This window comes from Leptonychotes weddellii, chromosome 10 (assembly GCF_054177405.1).
Source record: "Leptonychotes weddellii isolate Sample4059 chromosome 10, ASM5417740v2, whole genome shotgun sequence".
In the NCBI taxonomy this organism is placed as follows: domain Eukaryota; kingdom Metazoa; phylum Chordata; class Mammalia; order Carnivora; family Phocidae; genus Leptonychotes; species Leptonychotes weddellii.
Window position 1 is genome coordinate 103,688,606 of NC_138378.1, and position 20,754 is coordinate 103,709,359.

A 20,754-nucleotide genomic window follows, 5' to 3' on the forward strand; every position below is an offset into this window, starting at 1 on the left:
TTATAGTGATAGCAGAATATTTATAAAAACTATTATATTCATATAATAAACTATCATATTTATGCAGCTATTAAAAAAAAGAAATGAGAGTAATCTCAATGAACACATATGGAGTGATTTCCAGGATATACTTTTAAGTGAAATAGAGCGAAGTACAAAAAAAGTACCTACGTAAGAAAGAAAAGAATATAAGAAAATACGCATTAATGTATGGTGATTAACATAACATAAAAAAAAAAAAATCTGGCCATCCATCCCATAAAAATATAAGAAGGATAAACCAGAAACTACTGAGTGTGGTTATCTTTGTGGGGAGCAGGGTGGGAATAGGATGAAAATAAAAGGGTACTAGGAACAGGACAACTGGGAAGAGACCAGTGGCCCTTCTCTAAGAAGACCTTTAATACAGGTCTGACTTTTAGAACTACGGTAATGTTTCACATACCCCCAAGATAAATGACTACTTTCAATTAAACAGGACATATGGGGAACCCAAAATGTAATGTAACATATGAACCTAATGATTACAAATAAGAAACCTAATGAAAGGGGGGAACCAATCTAAGTAACTACAAAATAGTACTCTGATTATACAGTATAAGGCCAAAGATGAAAAGAACTGTAACAAATACTGTTCTCTAGTTAGTAAATCTGTTTTTACAGGGGTATGGGAAAACAACTGTAAAACTATGTTATACTAGCACTAAGCAAATAAGTAAATATATTGTACACAATGAGAGCCAGGTCTCTCACTGCTGGAGAAAGGAGTTACAAATAAGCACAGAGGAAGACAAGAACGAAACTTGCGGTGTTGGACTGGAATTGATGGTATCACGGCCTTAAATATGTATACAGATAGAGAGACATAAAAATGAACACAAGAGAGAGGGAGCCTGGGTGGTGCAGTCAGTTAAGCAGCCAACTCTTAAATTTCACCTCAGGTCATGATCTCAGGGTCCTGGATCAAACCCCACGTTGCGCTCTGCACTCAGCGTGGAGTCTGCTTGTCCCTCTCCCTCTGCTCCTCCCCTCACCCGCTCCCTCGCTCTCTCAAATGGATAAATGAAATCTTAAAAAAAAAAAAAAAAATGAACAGAGTGTGTGTATGACCCATAAGTATACATATATATGTATATGCATATACGTATGCACCCTTGGATATGCATACACACACACACACACACACACACTCACATACTTACATATATATGTGTGTGTGTATATATATATATATATATATATATATCTCCTAGCTCTATCCACCAAGAGGGCCCAGAAGCAATAACACCCCAGCAGGAATGAATACACCTACCATTCAAATCTTGGTTTTTAAATATATTCTCCAATAAAAGAAATCAGGATTCCTTGGAGAAATGGTTGATTCCAGGGCTAGGGCAGGGAATATATGAGATGACCCTACAGCATCTCATGGTGTCAAAAAGTAACAAAGTATTCAAAAAAATGATAGCAGCATGTCAAAAAGACACAGGGGCCCACTTGGAAGAGCTCTTGATGGCCAACTCTGGGACAGTTTGTGCCACAAAACTAATAACAATAACAGCACCGTATTATAATGCTACAATAAAATATCCATGAGTCCATACTGATATAAGCAGATTAACAGAAGAAAAGGATGTATCTTTCTGACAGAATTCCAATTAATAACTGTGGAAGAAATAATGGAAGTACTAAACATCATTAGGCAAACAACCATAATAATAATTGTTGCAGTGGGCAGAAGTATGATAAGGGTAGTTGCATAGTGTCAATCCCCCCACAAAATATTCACTAATTACAAGGGGGAAAACTGTAATTTTGCCTTGGAGAAAACTGGACAACACATCCTCATCAAGTGATCAAAGTTAACACCAGTAAAAAGACACATCAATATCATATACTTCCTGATATGGTGCACTGAGAAGGGCCAACACTGCTTCAGTGGTATTCTTGATAAAAACATAGGACCCTCAATCTAATCTCAAGAAAACACTAGACAAATCCCTATTAGAGATATTCTACCAAATAACCAGCCCGTCCTCTTCAAAGTATCAAGAGCACAAAAAACAAAAAACAAACAAAAAAAAAGCCAGAAGAATTATAACAGATGGGAAGAGACTAAGGAGACACAGTAAAGAGAATTAAATGTGAGATCCTGATGGTATCCTATTATGGGATCCTGATGGGATACTATGTTATTGGTTATGTAGGATACTGGCATTAGAGGAAGCCAGGTAAAGAGCAGATGGGAACTCTGTACTAACTTTGCAATGGCTCTGCAAGTCTAAAATTATTTCCAAATAAAAAAGTTTTCCAAAAAGGATATATATTTGTGAAATAATAAAAAATATATATTGGTCTCTGCCCTCAGTTCCTGTTGGTACTTCATTTTTGACCCTGGTTCCTGACAGAGAGCTCCTAAAACTCCTAAGTTCCGGAGTAATACCAGTATTTGACACAGAGCTCATAATCCCTTTTCATAATCCCCCAATTCTTGGTAGGCTCCTGGGTGGGGGGCTAGTCACCAGAAAGACCAAGCCATGACTTGAAGCTTGGAACTTTCAGACCCATTCCCCATTCTCTGGAGAAGGAAAGGAGCTAAAAATGGAGTTAATCAATCATGCCTACATGATGAAGCCTCCATAAAAATCCCAAAATTATGGGGTTCAGAGAGCTTCTGGATTGATGAGCATATATATGTGCCCAGGGGGTGATATACCCCCAACTCCACAGGGACAGGAGGTCCTATGCTTGGGACTCTTCCAGACCTCACTCTATTTTTCATCTGATTGTTCATCTGTAGGTTTTATTATATCCTTTATAACAAACCAGTAAACATGTTTCCCTGAATTCTGTAAGCCAATCTAGCAAATTATCAAAACCAAGGACGGAGTTATGGGAACCCCAATTTATAGCCAAATCAGTCAGAAGTACAGGTGACAACCTGAGACTTGTGACTGGCATCTGAAATCGGAGCAGTCCTGTGGGACTGAGCCCTTAACTTGTAGGATCTGACACCAACTCCAGGGAGATAGTGTCAGAACTGAATTATTTGTAGGACACCCAGATGGTGCTAGAAAATTGGTCTGTGTGGGAAAAACCCACAAACCTGGTGTCAGAAGTTTAAGTGTGCAGTAGTGTGAGAGCAAAGGAAAACACAAGAGTTTTTTCCTAGACAATATTGCTTGTATTTGTATCAAGAAACACTGGAAGGGGGCGCCTGGGTGGCTCAGTCAGTTAAGCGGCTGCCTTCGACTCAGGTCATGATCCCAGAGTCCTGGGATTGAGACCCACATCAGGCTCCCTGCTCAGTGGGGAGTCTCCTTCTCCCCCTCCTTCTGCAGCTCCCTCTGCTATTCCCCTGCTTGTGCACTCTCTCTCTCTCTCCCTGTCAAATAAATAAATAAACTCTTAAAAAAGAAACATTGGAAGGACACACAAGAAACCAGTAACAATGGTTAACCCATGGAGACAGGACAGAACAAGGATAGGGTGAGAGTGAGATATCTCAATGTTTATCCCCATTTTGACTTTTGAATGACAAGAATGTATAATCTATTCAAAGAAATTAAATTTTTATTTTACTTTATTGGGGGGGAGCGCCACAGGGAGAAGGAGAGAGAGAATCTTAAGCAGGCTCCACATCCAGTGCTGACCCGACGCAGGGCTTGATCTCACAACCCTGAGATTACGACCTGAGCTTAACTGACTGAGCCCCAAGTTACCCCTAAATTTTTAATTTAAAAAACAAAATGATAATTCCCTTAGCCGACACAATGTCAAAATATAAAACAGCTGATTTTAGAAAAGTATCTGCTAGATAAGACTATTAAAACTTATCAGTGAGCTAACAAATATTTATGTCAAATTCTCTACCACAGACCATGCACAGTGAAAACAGTTGGACTACAATATCACAATATACATATCACTGTACAAAATTCACATTTAAACTGAATTTAGATAACCATATACTTTAGCCTGTGGCAGGAAGAAAGTAGCAGTAAGTCTAAAAGAAGAAAGGATAATCTGATATTCAAAAACAGGATCCTACTCCTTGGACACCTGTAGGACTGATTTTTAGGCCAAATAAGAGGTATCAACTTCTAAAATTTGACCCATTTTCTTTTAACATACAACATTCCTCTCACATGAGTCTAAGCCCTAAGCCAAATCTAAACTGTTCTTGTCCGTACCATGGAGAGTAATACGTCCTTAGCTCTAATCTTAATTCTCACTGTATATCCTCCCAAGCCCTTCCCACGACTACTCCCATAAGTCATATACCCCTTGTCTCCTCTTGGCCAAATAATGTTCCTCTGGTCTATGATCTATTTTAAACTAAAGGCTTCCAAGCTGGGTCCTACACCCTGCAGAAGTACGTGGAGGGAATGATAAAAGTATCAAGGAGAAGGCCAAGCAGACAAGGCTTTGGGCTCACTACCCCTAGTTATTCAGAGTGACTCCGTTTTCAGTTATTTTACATACTGGTGTTTTATATAAGCTTTCATTTGGAAAACAGAGTGGGTAGGGAGAGGAGTTCTGTGGCTAGAAAAACAAGTTGAAAGCATTTACCTAAACTAAACACAAACTACTAACTAACAAAATGGAAACACACTGGGCAACGACTAGGCAAAAAACTAATCTGGGAATTCCGGTTCCCTCTGGAAATAGTCTAAAATTAAGAGGGTTCCTTAAGAAACTTCTGAAACAGACTGTCTCTCTAGGACCCACATGAACCCAAACACTGAAGCTGGATCAGACATGTTCCATCTCTAAGAATAAAGAAGCAAAATATCATTTATCACGTAGCCAAGTGCATTTACTTTTCCATATATAGAAAGCACAGTATCAGACACAGTTCTAAATTAATACTTTAAGTTTCTACTTTACCTTCCGATCATCAGGTACCAAATCCTGAAGCACCTTCCTCTTAGGCCATTCCTTGGCCAGTTCAGCAGAAGCCAGCTCCTGCAGGTGGTATACAGCTATCTTGGCAGAACGCCTCTGAACTCGACCCCCACTCTTTGGCTCCAGGCTCATCTCCTTTAAGCACTCTGGCTGTCCTGACTCTGGATAGAATGAGATCTGCAAGAATGAGACATAGCAAAACACAGGCCTGAGAAGTGGCTTCCATCAGAGCCAATGATTAAAGGCTATCCTTCCTGCTAAAGTATCAAAAGCTATTTACTAGCTTGCTAACCATTAGCATAAAGCTCCACCACCTTAATGAATATTTTGTTGGTTAAAAAAAACTTCTTCGGATATTGTTTTAATAAGTCAAAGTGGTTAAAGGTCAAGACACAGCCGTGTGCAAAGACATGAACCTCAACCCGTATCTAATACTACATATAAAAATTAACTGAAAATGGGGCGCCTGGGTGGCTCAGTTGGTTAAGCGACTGCCTTCGGCTCAGGTCATGATCCTGGAGTCCCAGGATCGAGTCCCGCATCGGGCTCCCTGCTCAGCAGGGAGTCTGCTTCTCCCTCTGACCCTCCCCCCTTTCATGTGCTCTCTCTCTCTCATTCTCTCTCTCAAATAAATAAAATATTTAAAAAAAAAATTAACTGAAAATGAATCAAATGTAGACCATATAACTGTAAAACTTCTAGAAGAAAGCATGGGAGGAAATTTTTGTAATCCTGGGTATGATGGTTTTTTTGATGTCACCCTGGCTAAGCTACAGTCATCAGCTATTCAACCAAACACTAATCTACATGCTGATGGAAAGGTACTTTGTAGATCTAATTTTTAAAGTCCAAAATTAGTTGACCTTAAGTAAGAGAGGTGTGACAGAAGAAAAGGCAGGAGAGATTCAGAGCGTGAGAGAGACTCAATACATCTGCTGACTTGAAGATGAAGGAAACCACAAGCAAGAGAATGCAGATGGCCTTCAGAAGCTGAGAACAATTCCTAGCCTACAGCAAGCAAGGAAATGAGGTCCTACAACTGCATGGAACTCAATTCTTAATTTTAATGAGCCTCAAGACAGATTCTCCCCCTTGAGCCTCCAGAAAGGAATAGCCCTACTGACACTCTGATGCCAGCCTGGTGAGGTTCTACGCAGGGGAGCCAGCTGAGCCGTGCTATACCTGGACTTCTGGCTTAATAAACTGAGTTCATACAGTTGTGTTGTTTAGGCCATTAATTTTGTAATTTTTTTTTTATAGCAGCAATAGAAAACTGTACCTTGGGTTGGCCAACGTATCTCAGATACAACAAAAGCATTATCCATAAAAGGAAAAAAAGATAAATTGAACTTTATCGAAGTTAAGAATTCTACTCTTTGAAAAACACTGTCCAAAAATTAAAAGACTAGCTAAGGCTGGGAGAAAATATTTACAAGACATGTATTTGATAAGGGACTTTTGTCCAAAATACATTAAAAACTCAGAATATTTTCAAAACTTAATAGTAAGACAATAAAACTACAGTAATAAAAAAAGGATTGCAATGGCCACTTCACTAAAGAGGACAGACACTTCACTAATGACCCACATTGCCAATAAGCACATGAAAGGATGGTTAATGTCATTAGTCATTAGGGAAATGCAAATTTAAACTGCAGGGAAATACCACTGCATACCTAACAGAATGGATTAAGAAAAAATGATACCGGCAATAGCAAGTCCTGACAAGGACACAAAAAACTGGAATTCTCATTTTTGCCAGTGAGAATGCAAAATGGCACAGCCACTTTGAAAACCAGTTTGGCAGTTTCTTATAAAGTTAAACATATATTTATGATTCAACCTAGCAATCCCATTGCTAAGTATTTACCCAAGAGAAATTAAAATTTAGTTTCAAACAAAAGCCTTTTATATGAATGTTTATAGCAGCTTTATTCATAATTGCCAAAAAATGGAAACAACCCAAATGTTCTTCAACTGGTGAATGGATAAAGAAACTGTGAAACATCCATACAATGGAATCCTAGACAGAAATAAAAAGAAATAAATTAATGATACATGCAACACATGGATGAATCTCAAATGTGTTATGCTAAGTGAAAGAAGCCAGACTCAAAAGGCTATACATTGTATGACTCCATTTATATGCTATTCTGCAAAAAGCAAAACCATAGGGACAGAAAATAGATCAGTGGACAAACCGTTCTATATCTTGAATGTGGTGGTGACTACATGACTGTATGTATTTGTCAAAACTCTTAAAACTGTACACTAAAAAGGGTGAATATTAATTACCATATGTAAATTATACCTTGAAACTTAACTCTAAAAAAAACATGAGGTGGGGCAAGCCTAGAAATCAAGAAAAAAATGTCAAGACCAAAAAATTGGGACAAAAGAACCAGCTGGACAGAGATTTCCGCAAAATTTCTAGCTAAACGGGAACGCCTTAAGCTTTAAAAATATAATAATGAGTTTACTTCTGCACAGATTAAACACTGAACTTTGATTTCTCTAACCTAATTATGTTCAAAAGGCAGAAAAAAGAGAACCAAGGAAAAACAAGAGAAAACAAAAGCATTCAAAGATTAAAAAGGGATACAAATGAGGAACCAAGGATGTATGGGAAGATGTAAGGGTAAGTAGTCACCACAAAATAGATCCCCAAACAGGGTCTGGAAAGTAATCAGTACTCACAGGCCCATGCTCTGACCTCAGGTGATACGCAAGTCCAGCCTTCGATTTATATGGCTTTCCACAGTGGTGACATTTCAGGGTCATCTCCTCCAGCTCTGCAGCCCCTTTGCCACATTTTCTGACATGGTACAGATATCCCATGATGCTGGTGAAGCTACTAGAGCAACTCTGAACACAGGAGAGAGGCCTGAACTATAATCTTACATCTTTTGACATGATCTCTCAACAGCCACAAAAGACTCAACCACATCATATAAATAGGTCCTTTGACATCGCTAGACCCTCTCCAACACTTCCCATTAGCACAGCCCTTCCTTGTCCCTTGTACCTGCCCAAACAGCTGTCCTGTCTACCACCAAGAGTGATATTCAATCAGTTTAGTCAGCATTCAGTAAACTAGCACTGTGTGTTTCCTCTGTGGTAGACCTTCCTCTCTGGTCTGTGACTCAACTCCGCCCCGGTAGCAAACACCCAGCAATGCCAAAGCTCCTCACAGGGAGATTACTGGGAGCCTTTCATCACACTAAAGATGGGTGGTAAAGGAACCCCTTTGAACAAAGAAAAAGGGGAGAAAAGTAAGTTTGTGGAGATGAGAAAGAAAAATAAAGAACTATTCATGAATTCAAAACACCTGGAAAAGCAGGAGCCACTCTTATGCTGGAAGGTGACACAGAACCAGGTCTACAAGAAAGAAGGAGGAGAAATGGAAGAAAGTAACAAGACATTGACTCAAGACTCCAGGCTAAAGGAGACGCTGTCCTTGGGCTCTTACCTCACGCATGCACCTGAGCTTTCCCAGTCTCTTTAGAACTGTTCGGAGCCGTTCTCTCTCACTTGGCTCATCTATTTCATCTCCAGCCTTCAAAATGGGCTAGAAAGCAAGAGAAGCAAACAAGCAGATGATTCATGGAAAAGACAGATACAGAAAAAAATGATATCATAGGAGAATCAAGGACTGGACTAGCACCTAAGCCGATGCCCATGAAGCTTAGTTATCTGACCCTTGGCTTTCTCCATCTTCTCCTAGACAGACAAGGAAGCAAATGCAATGCAAATAAGAGTCCAGAGCCTCTATCTTCGAGGAGATGAACCTTTGGAGCTAACCTAAACACATAAATACCCACCACAAAGGTTTCATTGTGCATAATCCTTCTATCAAAAGGGTGTTCTTACACCCCTAAAAAGCCCCAGAGCCTTAGCCACCTCCACTGGGTTATCCACACTCATCTATGTAAAGACATGCAAACACCACACAGGCTTATATGGGACAGAAGACACTCTTACCAAGCTATTATGATTTGCCATGACGTGATACTTCATCCCTGCCAGTGAACGAAGCTGTTTCCCACAATGATGACACGTAAACATTTCCTGCGAGGAAGAAATACTGCTCAGTGCCAGGCTGTTCAACAAAGAAACAGAATGTTAAAAAGTCCTACTCAGATGCTCTCGACTGTATCTCCTTTATTTCCCAAACTCAACAGTCAATGAATCTCAAAATCCCACATCAGTGTCATGTCCTCAAGAACAAAGTAAAAGCAACTCATTTTTAAAGTAGTAAGAATTACCATTTACTAAGTGCCAACTATTTGCCAAGTAATGGGATGGGCACTTAGCCTGTATTATTGCTTTCTTATCCTCTCAGGGGCTGCACAAAATTATTTTCTCTCTCTTATAAATGAGAAAACCGACGTCCACACATAAAAAAGCTAAATGACACAACCAGTAAGTGGCTGAGTGAAGATTCAAACCCAAGTCTGTCAGACTCAAAAGCCTCTGTTTTCCTCATAACACAATGCTGCTGCTTTTCCACAGTCATCAATACACCCGACACAGCAACAGATGTCCAAGGTATGGGGAAAGATCATAACTGTCACGAAAGGCCACAAAATCTCTAACCTGTTTGCAGGTCTCCATGTGTTTCTTTAAGCCCTCTATGGTCTTTCTCCCCACTGCCTGGCAGGTAGGACAGGAGACACTGCCTTTATCCACGATTTCTAAGTACCACTGTTCCTCCAAACTGCCTACAAAGGAGAAAAAGGAAAACCTCATAATCTGCAGAATTCTCTAGAAACAAAAAGCACAATCCTGAAACTTAGTAAAAGTATCATAAAAATGGTTTGTTCCCTTTCTGGGGAAAAGACTCTTGCTGCATATAATTTCTAGAAATAATTCTTTTTTCAGTCAGTGAGGAATTTCTGAAACACCTACTCAATTTCCCATCATAAAAACCATCTGAGCACCACTCAAAAACCCAGCGGCTTACAGAACTGGGCAACATTTTTTTTCTAGCTTTACTGAGGTATAAGTGACAATGGGCAACACTTTCTTTTTTTTTTTTAAAGATTTTATTTATTTATTTGAGAGAGACAATGAGATAGAGAGAGCATGAGAGGGAGGAAGGTCAGAGGGAGAAGCAGACTCCCTGCTGAGCAGGGAGCCCGATGCGGGACTCGATCCCGGGACTCCAGGATCATGACCTGAGCTGAAGGCAGTCGCTTAACCAACTGAGCCACCCAGGTGCCCAATGGGCAACACTTTCAAAGCAGCATATAACAAGGAGATACTGAGATATATAACAGCCAGTTTGCTGAGTGTTTCCTGTGTGCCTGAGACTTTGTGAAATGTTTTTATCCCGTTTAATCTCCATGAAAATTCTGACTGCCCTCATTATCCCTACTTAGAGACAAGGAAACCGAAGTTTGCAGAAGTTACTAGATGGCGGCAGGCCAGAAAACCAATTAAGAGCCAAAACTTCAACAAGGGTCTGACTAGCCTCCAAACCCATGCCCCTAATAACTGCCTCCTTAAAGAAACTCTTTGCTACATCATTCCTTAACCACCACAACCAACAACAAAAACAGGGTGTGAGAACTAGATACCCCAAAGCTTCCAACAGAAAACATACCTGCTGCATAAGCTGGTGGTTCCTTCCGAATACGACGAGCCTGGGATTTGGGATTAGGTTGAGTTCTAGTCCGTTGCTTCCTCCCTGACACAAGACAGAAACTTGAAGCCCAACATGTCAACTTTGCTACCCCCTCTCTACTACCAAAATCTCTTCCTTCCTCTTCTCAACACCCTGTGCCCGACTCCCTCAACCAACTGACTCCCTTAGGTTGTAACAGAAAAAACGGGTAAAGTCAGGCAAGATGGAAGCCATTCGAGCCAAAAAATGAAAGGGCTCAACAGTGCTTCAAGGGCCAAAACCTAAGATCTCTCCTGTACCTCTAAAGAATAAAGCCCAGGCACCCAAGGAAAGAGAATGAGCAAAGTTACTCCCTTACCATAAAGCTTATGCTTCTTCTGAGGAAATTCTCGATAGTCTTCATCTTCTTCCTGCCTGGGTTTCCTTTTGCCTTTGGTTGATACTCCACCTGACCCTGAAATACCGTACAAAAAGAAACAAACAAAACCCTCAATATGGCTTACAAGTGAACATCTCGGCCTGCCTTCAAACCATCATTCACAAGATCATCATTGAGAAAGATCATCAGTGAGCACAAGCCTCACAGAAGTGTTTTGACATTTTTAGGCAAGTTGGTAAACTTCACTAACTCACTCAACCTCCACTTTTCCCTTTTTACTGTTCTCCACCCAAGTGATCAATTGTTCCCTATGAGTAATGCGAGCCTTCAGGCAATGTGCTTCTTTGATCTTGATTCAAGGCTAACACTGAAGTAGAAGAATTGTTCCAGATAAAGGGCTACTAAGGACCCTTGAGACTATGCCCACCAAGACTATTACACCCAGAATCACCCTTACACCAGCCCCTAAACTTCAACAGAGGACCAAACTGCAACAATGCGAAAGAAGTTCAAATCTTGTGAAGAGGAAAGGCTGAAAACAGCCGAATCTAGAGGAGTGAAGATCAGCAGAATTTCACTCTAAAATAGAAGGGCAGTTCACAAAGTTGAATAGTATGTGGCGGCCTAACACAAATGTGAGATACACATATGTGATCCTTAATACTTTAAGAGCCATTTACAACAGCTACCTAGAGAGTGCTCTGCCTTTGAAATAAGACGGAGATAGTGGTACCTTCTACACGGGAAGCAGCAGCTGGCTTGACCCTTCTCATCTTCATCCAGTAGGTCGATTTTCGGAAGGACGGTGGAAAATCACTCACTGGCTCACATGAAGAGGCAGACGATGAGCCACTTAAGGAGTCATCATGAGGGATAGTGTACTGGAAACTATTATCCTTTATGGAGCACTGGGTCCTGCTATTAATATGACACAAATATATATACCACAAAGGAGGATCTGAAGTAATGTTCCTGTTAATTATTTTATATCGTAAGAAGACAAGTTAGTTACCTATGCAAAAACTAAGAAGCCTGATAATAAAAACAGAATTGAGATTGTAATCTAACAATTACAATGGTTGATCAAATACAACATATAAAATTATTATTATACTTCATTGTAATAAGAGAAAGCAGTCCACATTAATGATCACTCTGCAGCCCAAGCAGGCATTCTTTCCTAGATTGATCAAAGAAAAGAAAGTAGTCAAAGTAATAGGGTGTTCTATGATCCTTTAGAAGATCCCCTGGATCAGTAACCAGGTATGTCCAGGCCTCCCTACTTCTCTGACAGAGGGACAGTAACTAAATAGTATCCCTGAGAACAAAGAAGGAAAAGAACAGTTTGTAGGGCCCTAGTCTGATCCATCTTCCCTCTGCCTTAGCTGCCTCCCTAAACATGGTGTCAGGGCTGTCCTGTCTTATTTAGGCAACATGATTCTTAGCTCCCATAGTTAAAGGAAGGGTGCTGCTACCTTGTCTGAGGTAAGCTGGCCAGGGAAGTCTGGTATACAGCTAGATCCAAATTCCCAAATCTAAGACCAGTCAGTATGTAGTTAACAAACATTACCCAGTAACTACAAAGTATCTTCTAGGTCATTCAGAATGCACAGAGGAGCAGCAGTTCTCAAAGTGTGGTCCAAGGACCTCGAGACATCCCTTTTCCAGCTAAAGATCTGTGTGAGGCCTGCGTTAGGTTTATGGCTTAGAAAGTTCACTCTGGATGCTATATGGAAGATGACCCATGGAGGAAAAGTGAATAAAGGGAGAAGCGTTAGCAGCTTATTGTTAACAGTATGGAAAAGAGATGATAAGGACTTGAACAAAGGTTTTGTAGTTAGCAGATTCTAGATAACATTTAGTGGCAGAGCTGATAAGAATAACAGAAAGGTTTGTGGTAAGGAGATGGAAGTAACACAGGTGACCATTCTTTTTTTTTTTTTTTTTTTAAGATTTTATTTATTTATTTGACAGAGGGAGAGAGAACACAAGCGGGGGGAGCAGGAAAGGGAGAAGCAGGCTTCCTGCTGAGCAGGGACCCTGGGATCATGACCTGAGCCGAAGGCAGATGCTTAAGGACTGAGCCACCCAGGTGCCCCCACAGGTGACCATTCTTAAGAAAATATATAAGTAAAATATGATACATGCCTACTATGGAATACTATGTAGTTGTTGGAAGCAATGAACCATTTCTACATACAGAGACATGAACATAACCAAAAAGCATACTACTGAATGAAAAAAGAAACAGGGGTGCCTGAGTGGTCCAGTCAGTTAAGCATCCAACTCTTGGTTTCAGTGGCTCAGGTCATGATCTCAGGGCTATGAGATCGAGCCCTGCATCAGGCTCTGAGTCTGCTTGAGATTCTCTCTCCCTTTCCCTCTGCCCCTCCTCCGAGTGCACATGCACACTCACACACACACTCTCTCTCTCCCCAGAAATAAATAAATAAATCTTTAAAAGAAAAAAGAAGAAACAGAGTAAGACTTAATGTCAATTTGGTAAATTAAAAACAAATATACATGTAAACAACACTAGCTATTTTACAAGGATTCATAAATATTTTAGGACAAATATCAAACTTGCTAACATGGTTGTCTCTGTAAGGGAATGGAAATGGAAACAGGGAAAACAAAAAACAACAGGCACTGATGATGTCGGTATGCTATGAACAGGGAAGAATGATTTTTCCATTCTCTGCACATGAGATCCAAAATTACAAATTTAATACAGCAAAGTCCTGATTCTGCCATGGTACATTAGGCCACTACAGCCCATTCCTCCCACTGATTACAACTAAAAATCCTGGACTCTGAAAAGTAAACAAAGCAGGTGGATGGTGGAGAGGAGTCAAAACTGGGAGAAGTGACTCACAGGGGGTGTGTTTCCCCATTTTGTTTTCCCACACATGTGGCAATGCAATAAGGGGGCCCCATTTGCAGAGTAGCATGGGCAGCCTAAATTCCAATAGAAACTCTATCTTATTGGCCAGAGAAACCAGGAAAAGGGCCTCTATAGACTAAAATGTGTGAGGGAACTGTGGATAAGAGACAGTCAAAGAAGACGATCCCATAATTCTGTGTATGAATCCACACAAATCACAGCTTAATCTGAACTACATATGTGTGCAACATATGCAAACCAGCTTAGCAAAGACTTCGAAAAATGAAATAAGATTTGAACAAACTGCACAAGTCTCAGGCTAACCCCTGAGCTGCTTAGTAAAAGACAGACCCAAACCAATGTATCAAAAGCTTGAAGAAATGAAACAAGACTTGAAACGCCTGGAAAAGTCTTAGACAAACCCCTGAGCTATTCAAGACAGACCTAAACCAACATAGCAAAGACTCAAAGAATGGAACTAAGATTGAACCAATGCCCTCAGAAGGCAAAACAGAACTTATGGTCTGAACAGTAAGCAGGTTACTTGCTAAAATAAAAACAGCAATGATCTCCCAGAAGATTCTAAAAAGACCCAACGTCTATACAAATAACATTCACAATCTTGGGAATAAATCCCAAAATTATGCAACACACAAAGAACCAGGAAAATGTGCATAACTCCAAAAGGAACAGATAATGAACAAATGTCAACCCCAAGATGATCCAGATGTTAGAACTATCAAAGATTTAAAGCAGCTATTATAGGGACGCCTAGGTGGCTCAGTGGGTTAAGTGTCTGCCTTTGGCTCAGGTCACGATCCCAGGGTCCTAGAATTGAGTCCTGCATCGGGCTCCTTGCTCAGCAGGGAGCCTGCTTCTCCCTCTGCCTGCCTCTCCCCCTGCTTGTGCTCTCTCTGACAAATAAATAAAATCTTAAAAAAAAAAAAAAAAAGCAGCTATTATAAATATGCTCCATGAAATAAAGGAAAACACACTTGAAGTGAAGGAAAAGGTAGGAATTCTCAGCAGAAAAAAAGAAACCATAAAAAAGAATTAATTGAAATTTTAGAACTGAAAAATACAGTATTTAAAATAATAACAGAATGGGCTCAGTAGGAAAGGAAAAAGAGACTGTGGCACAAAAATACATTTGAAAAAAATAATGGTGGAAAATCACCCAAATTCAATGAGACATAAATTTACAGATTCCAGGAGCTCAACAAACATGCAATAGGATAAACTCAAAGAAAAACACACCTAGACACATCCTAATGAAAATGTTCAAAACCGAATATTAAAAGAGAAAAATCTAGAAAGCAGCTAGAAAAAAATGACATGTTACATATAGAAAACAATGGTTTGAATGATCACAGAATTCTCAACAGAAACCAAGGAGAACAGAAGACAGTGTAACATCTTTAAAATCCTGAGACAAAAGATTTGTCTATCTAAAATTCTATACTCAGTGAAAATATCCCTGAGACATACTTCTTCAGATAAATAAATTAAAAAAAAAAAACAAGAAAATTTGTTGTCAGCAGACCTGCTCTATGAGAAATGCTAATGGAAATTATTCCAGATATGATGAAGGAAAATGATACCAGAGAGAAATTTGGATTTTTAGGAATGAAGAAAAAGCAAAAGAAATGGTAAATAGCTGGGTAAATATATTAACAATGACAATGACAACAACAACAAAACCCTCTTTAAAACAAAATTTTAACATTATCTGGTAAGGTTTTCAATATATGTAGATGTGATACATATGACAGCTATAACTTAATGGTCAGCAGGCAGGGGGTTAAGGAATCTACATGGTTGTGAGGCATCTACATTTAAGCAAAGTGGTAGTATATTAACTCTAAGTAGCCTATGAAACAATAGGTATGTATATTGTACTTCCTAAAGCAACCACTACACACAAGAGAAAGAAAGAGGAAAAAAAAGAAAAAGAAAAAGAGAGATTCAAAAATCAATAAACTAAAATTGGACACCAAATATTCAAATAATTTAAAATAAGATATAACACTGGGTACGAGAACACAAAATAAAATGGCAGACCTAAATCCAACCATATCAATAATTAATTTATATGTTTATGATCTCAACACTCCAGTTAAAAAGCCCAAGACTGTTCAAGAGTGAATAAAAAAGCAATACTCTAATACAGTTGACCCTTGAACAACATGGGTCTGAACTATATGTGTCCATTTATACATGGATTTTTTTCGATAAATACAGTACAGTACTGTAAATGTCTTTTCCTGGTAATTTTAATATTTTCTTCCCTCTAGCTTACTTTATTGTAAGAACACCGTAGTATATAATATATAACATAAAAAATATGTGTTAATCGATTGTTTATGTTATCAGTAAGGCTTCCAGCCAATAGTAGGCTATTAGTAGTTAAGTTCTGGGGAAGTCAAAAGTTGTATGAGGATTTTCAACTGTGTTGGGGGTCAGCATCCCTAACCCTTGTGTTGTTCAAGGGTCTACTAACTGCATATTGTGCCTACAAGAGGCACACTTTCTTTTCTTTTTTTTTTTAAATTGTTATTTATTTAAGTTATCTCTATACCCAATATGGGGCTTGAACTCAGACTCCAAGATCAAGAGTCAAATGCTCTTCTGACTGAGCCAGCCAGGTGCCCCCAAACTTTCAATATAAAGACATAATAGGTTGGAAATAAATGGATGAAAAAATTATACCACACAATCGACAAACACAAGAAGGCTGGAGTGGCTATTCTAATACCAGATAAAACAGACTTTAAGACAAGAGTATCACCAGAGGGGCACCTGGGTGGCTCAGCCGTTAAGCGTCTGCCTTCGGCTCAGGTCATGATCCCAGGGTCCTGGGATCGAGCCCCACATCGGGCTCCCTGCGCTACGGGAAGCCTGCTTCTCCCTCTCCCACTCCCCCTGCTTGTGTTCCTTCTCTCGCTATCTCTGTCAAATAAATGAATCTTTAAAAAAAAAAAAAAAAAGACAAGAGTATCACCAGAGATATAAAGGGACACTTCATAATGATAAAAGTAACAAATCATCACAAAGACGTAATTACTCATTGCATGTGTCTAGTAATAGAGGCTCAAAGTACACAAAGCAAAACTGATAGAATTAAAGCAAAAAACCAAACAATTCTATAGTCTTAGTAGAAAATTTTAAGACCTCCTCCTTTCAGGAATTGGTAGAACTAGACAAAAATTCAGTAAAGACCCAAAAGATGTGAACAACACTATTAGCTAAATTACTCTAGAATTCACTTTATAGAACACTACATCCAACAACTACAGGATACAGTCTTTTCAAGTAGACATTGCATTCAAAAAGACAGAGTATATGCTGGGCCATAAACTTTAAACTTAAAAAGATGAAAATCAGGGTGGCTCAGTCGTTAAAAGTCTGCCTCTGGCTCAGGTCATGATCCCAGGGTCCTGGGATTGAGCCCCGCATCGGGCTCTCTGCTCCACGGGAAGCCTGCTTCTCCCTCTCCCACTCCCCCTGCTTGTGTTCCCTCTCTCTCTGTGTCCCTCTCTGTCAAATAAATAAATAAAATCTTAAAAAAAAAAAAAAAAGATGAAAATCATATATGTATTCTCTGACTACATTAGAATTATATTAGAAGTCAAGAACAGTAGATCTAAAATAAAAAATAAATCTGGAAATTAAGCAATCTACTTGTAAACAATTCATGGGTCAAAAAAAAATCACCAGAGAAATTCAAAAATATTCTGAAGTGATTAACAACAAAAATACACACATCAAAATTTGTGGATTGCAACCAAAGCAGTACCTAGAAGGAAACTCACAGCTCTAAATACTCCTATTAGAAAATTAGATCTATAATCAATGACAAGATTTCATCTTAAGATAACTTAAAAAGGGGAAAGTAAACCCAAAATAAATAGAAGGAAAAATATAATGAAGGGGAGAAATTCATGAATTAGAAGAGGTAACAGAAAATCTGGTTCTTTGAAAAGACCAACAAAATTGACAACCCTGTGGCTAGACTGAGATAATAACAAGCAACTAGAGGGCGCCTGGGTGGCTCAGTTGGTTAAGCGACTGCCTTCGGCTCAGGTCATGATCCTGGAGTCCCGGGATCGAGTCCCGCATCGGGCTCCCTGCTTGGCAGGGAGTCTGCTTCTCCCTCTGACCCTCCCCCCTCTCATGTGCTCTCTCTCATTCTCTCTCTCTCAAATAAATAAATAAAATATTAAAAAAAAAAAAAAAAAAAAAAAGAACAAGCAACTAGAAATGAACTTATAAAAATAATATCATTTACAATAATATAAAAAAACACCTAAAAACAAATCTAACAAAAGATAATCAAGATTTTTATAATGAAAACTTACAGAGAAGTTAGGGATCTAAATAAATGGAAAAATATAGCATGCTCATAAGTCAGAAAACTCGGGCGCCTGGGTGGCTCAGTTGGTTAAGCGACTGCCTTCGGCTCAGGTCATGATCCTGGAGTCCCAGGATCAAGTCCCACATCGGGCTCCCTGCTCGGCGGGGAGTCTGCTTCTCCCTCTGACCCTCCTCCCTCTCATGCTCTCTGTCTCTCATTCTCTCTCTCTCAAATAAATAAATAAAATCTTTAAAAAAAAAAAAAAATAAGTCAGAAAACTCGGTATTGTTAAAATGGCAATTCTCCCCAAATTGATCTACTGATTCAATACAATACTGATCAATACTCTAGCATGCTTATTTTTATAGAAATTGACAAACTAATTCTAGAATTTATATAAAAAGACAAAGAACTTAGAATAACTAAACAAATTTTGAAAATGAACAAAAGAGTTAGATGACTTACCCTATCTGATTTCAAGATTTACTCTAATCCCACAGTATCAAGACAGTTTAGTATTGGCAAAAAGACAGATATATAGAACAGAATAAGGAGTCCAGAAACAGACCCACACATATAGATGTTGAAATAATTTCTGACCAAGGTGCCAAGGCAATTGAATAGGGAAGTCTTAAACAGGATATACAAAATGAAAAGAAATTAACATTGACTCTTATAACACACCATCCACAAAAAATCAACTCTAACCAAGTCAATAGACCTAAATGTAAAACCCAGAAAACTTCTAGAAAAAAACAAAGGAGATGGGGCACCTGGGTGGCTCAGTTGGTTAAGCAACTGCCTTCGGCTCAGGTCATGATCCTGGAGTCCCAGGATCGAGTCCCGCATCGGACTCCCTGCTCGGCAGGGAGTCTGCTTCTCCCTCTGACCCTCCCCCCTCTCATGCTCACTCTATCTCATTCTCTCTCTCAAATAAATAAATAAAATCTTAAAAAAAATAAATAAATGAATTGGAAAAAAAAAAAAAAACAAAGGAGAAAATCTTTGCAGTTAGGGATAGCAAAGTTTTCTCAAATAGAATACAAAAATAAGAAACATAAAAGGAAAAAATAACATTTTAATCATTTTTAATGATGAATATAAAACTGTTGGTCTTCAAGGCACCCAGGTGGCTCAGTCAGTTAAGTGGCTTCAGCTCAGGTCATGATCTCAGGGTCCTGGGATCAAGCCCCAAGTTGGGCTGCTCCACGTTCAGGAGGGAGTCTGCTTCTGGATTCTTTCACTCCCTCTGCCCTTCCCCTCTCTCTAAACTACATAAATAAATCTTTAAAAAATAAAAATAAAAATAAACAAAACTGTTGGTCTTCAAACACACCATCAAGAAAACGAAATGCAAATCAGAGATTGGAAGAAAATATTCAAGACACATCTATCAGACAAAGGAACTGTATTCAGAATATAGTTTTTAAAAATACTACAATTCCATAGTAAGACAAACAACTCAATTTTTTTAAATGAGCAAAAGATATGAACAGGCACTTCCCAGAAGATGATATATGAATGGCCAATAAGCACATGAACAGAAGTTCTACATCATTATTTGTCAGGGAAATGCAAATTAAAATCACAATGAAACACAACTATATACCCATAAAATTGACTAAAATTAAAGACTTATTCCCATACATTGCTGGTAAGAATATAAAATAATACCAGCAATTTGGGAAACAGGCAATTTCTTAAAAAGGTAAACATACTTCTGACATAAGACCCAATCAACCTAAGATGGTAAATCTTAGTAAATAAATACCATCTTAGGTATTTATCGAGAGAAAAAACAAAACATTTTTCTACACAGAGACTTGTACGTGGATGTTCATAACAGCTTTATTTTAATACCCTCAAAATGAAAATAACCCAAATATCCTTCAAGGTAGATGGCTAAACAAATCATAATGTTATCGATAATGAAATTTTGTTCAGCAATAAAAATGAATTTTCATCCAAAATCATTATTTTGAGTGGAAAAAATCATGCAAAAAGAGAACACACTACATGATTTCATTTATATAAAATCCTAGAAAGAAAAAAGGTCAGTGGTGTCTGGGAACAGGAGTAGAGGAAGGAATGGATTGCAAAGAAACCCAAAAAATGTTTTCAGAGGGATGGAAATGTTATCTTGATTGTGGTGACACTGTTATGGTTACTTACATACATCAAAGTTGATCATACTGTATACTTTAAATATGTATACTATAAATATGCAGTCTATTGTACTTCAATTATACCTCAATAAAAGTATTTAAAAAATTTTAATAGGAATTGGCAGGCCTCTAGGGCCAAAACCCACCATCCAAAACAATGGGAACAATGCCTACTAGCAAGACTTAATAGTATCAAGAAGCCATTAAGAGTCAAGTCCCATGTGACTCCTCTTGGTAAACTATCCTCATAGGAATGTCTTTACTGTCAGTGTAGGACTCAGATATACCCATATCCCCTCTCATGAATAAGTACAAGCACAGTAATAAATAAATAAATAAATATCAATAGTTCATATAATCAGTATGATTAACATCTTGGAAATTAAATCAATGTAGTTAGGGAATCCCTCCCTATAGGTCTCTTTCATTTTTAAAGGA

At 38.7% G+C, this 20,754-nt stretch overlaps 1 protein-coding gene across 3 annotated transcripts in view; it reads right to left on the reverse strand.

The window, feature by feature from the left end:
• Positions 1-20,754, reverse strand: part of ZNF512 (zinc finger protein 512) — a 31,730-nt gene that overhangs the window by 8,779 nt on the left and 2,197 nt on the right. Inside the window, exons 3-10 of one of the 3 annotated variants that reach the window (XM_006747003.2) lie at positions 11,647-11,828; positions 10,893-10,988; positions 10,514-10,597; positions 9,505-9,629; positions 8,890-8,976; positions 8,378-8,476; positions 7,606-7,773; positions 4,891-5,085 (exon numbers count right to left, since the gene is read on the reverse strand). In XM_006747003.2, the coding sequence (XP_006747066.1) occupies positions 4,891-5,085; positions 7,606-7,773; positions 8,378-8,476; positions 8,890-8,976; positions 9,505-9,629; positions 10,514-10,597; positions 10,893-10,988; positions 11,647-11,828 (1,036 nt within the window). Of the gene's footprint in view, positions 1-4,890; positions 5,086-7,605; positions 7,774-8,377; positions 8,477-8,889; positions 8,977-9,504; positions 9,630-10,513; positions 10,598-10,892; positions 10,989-11,646; positions 11,832-20,754 lie in introns of all 3 variants that reach the window. The other 2 variants (XM_006747002.3, XM_031017814.2) reach the window with 2 other exon arrangements.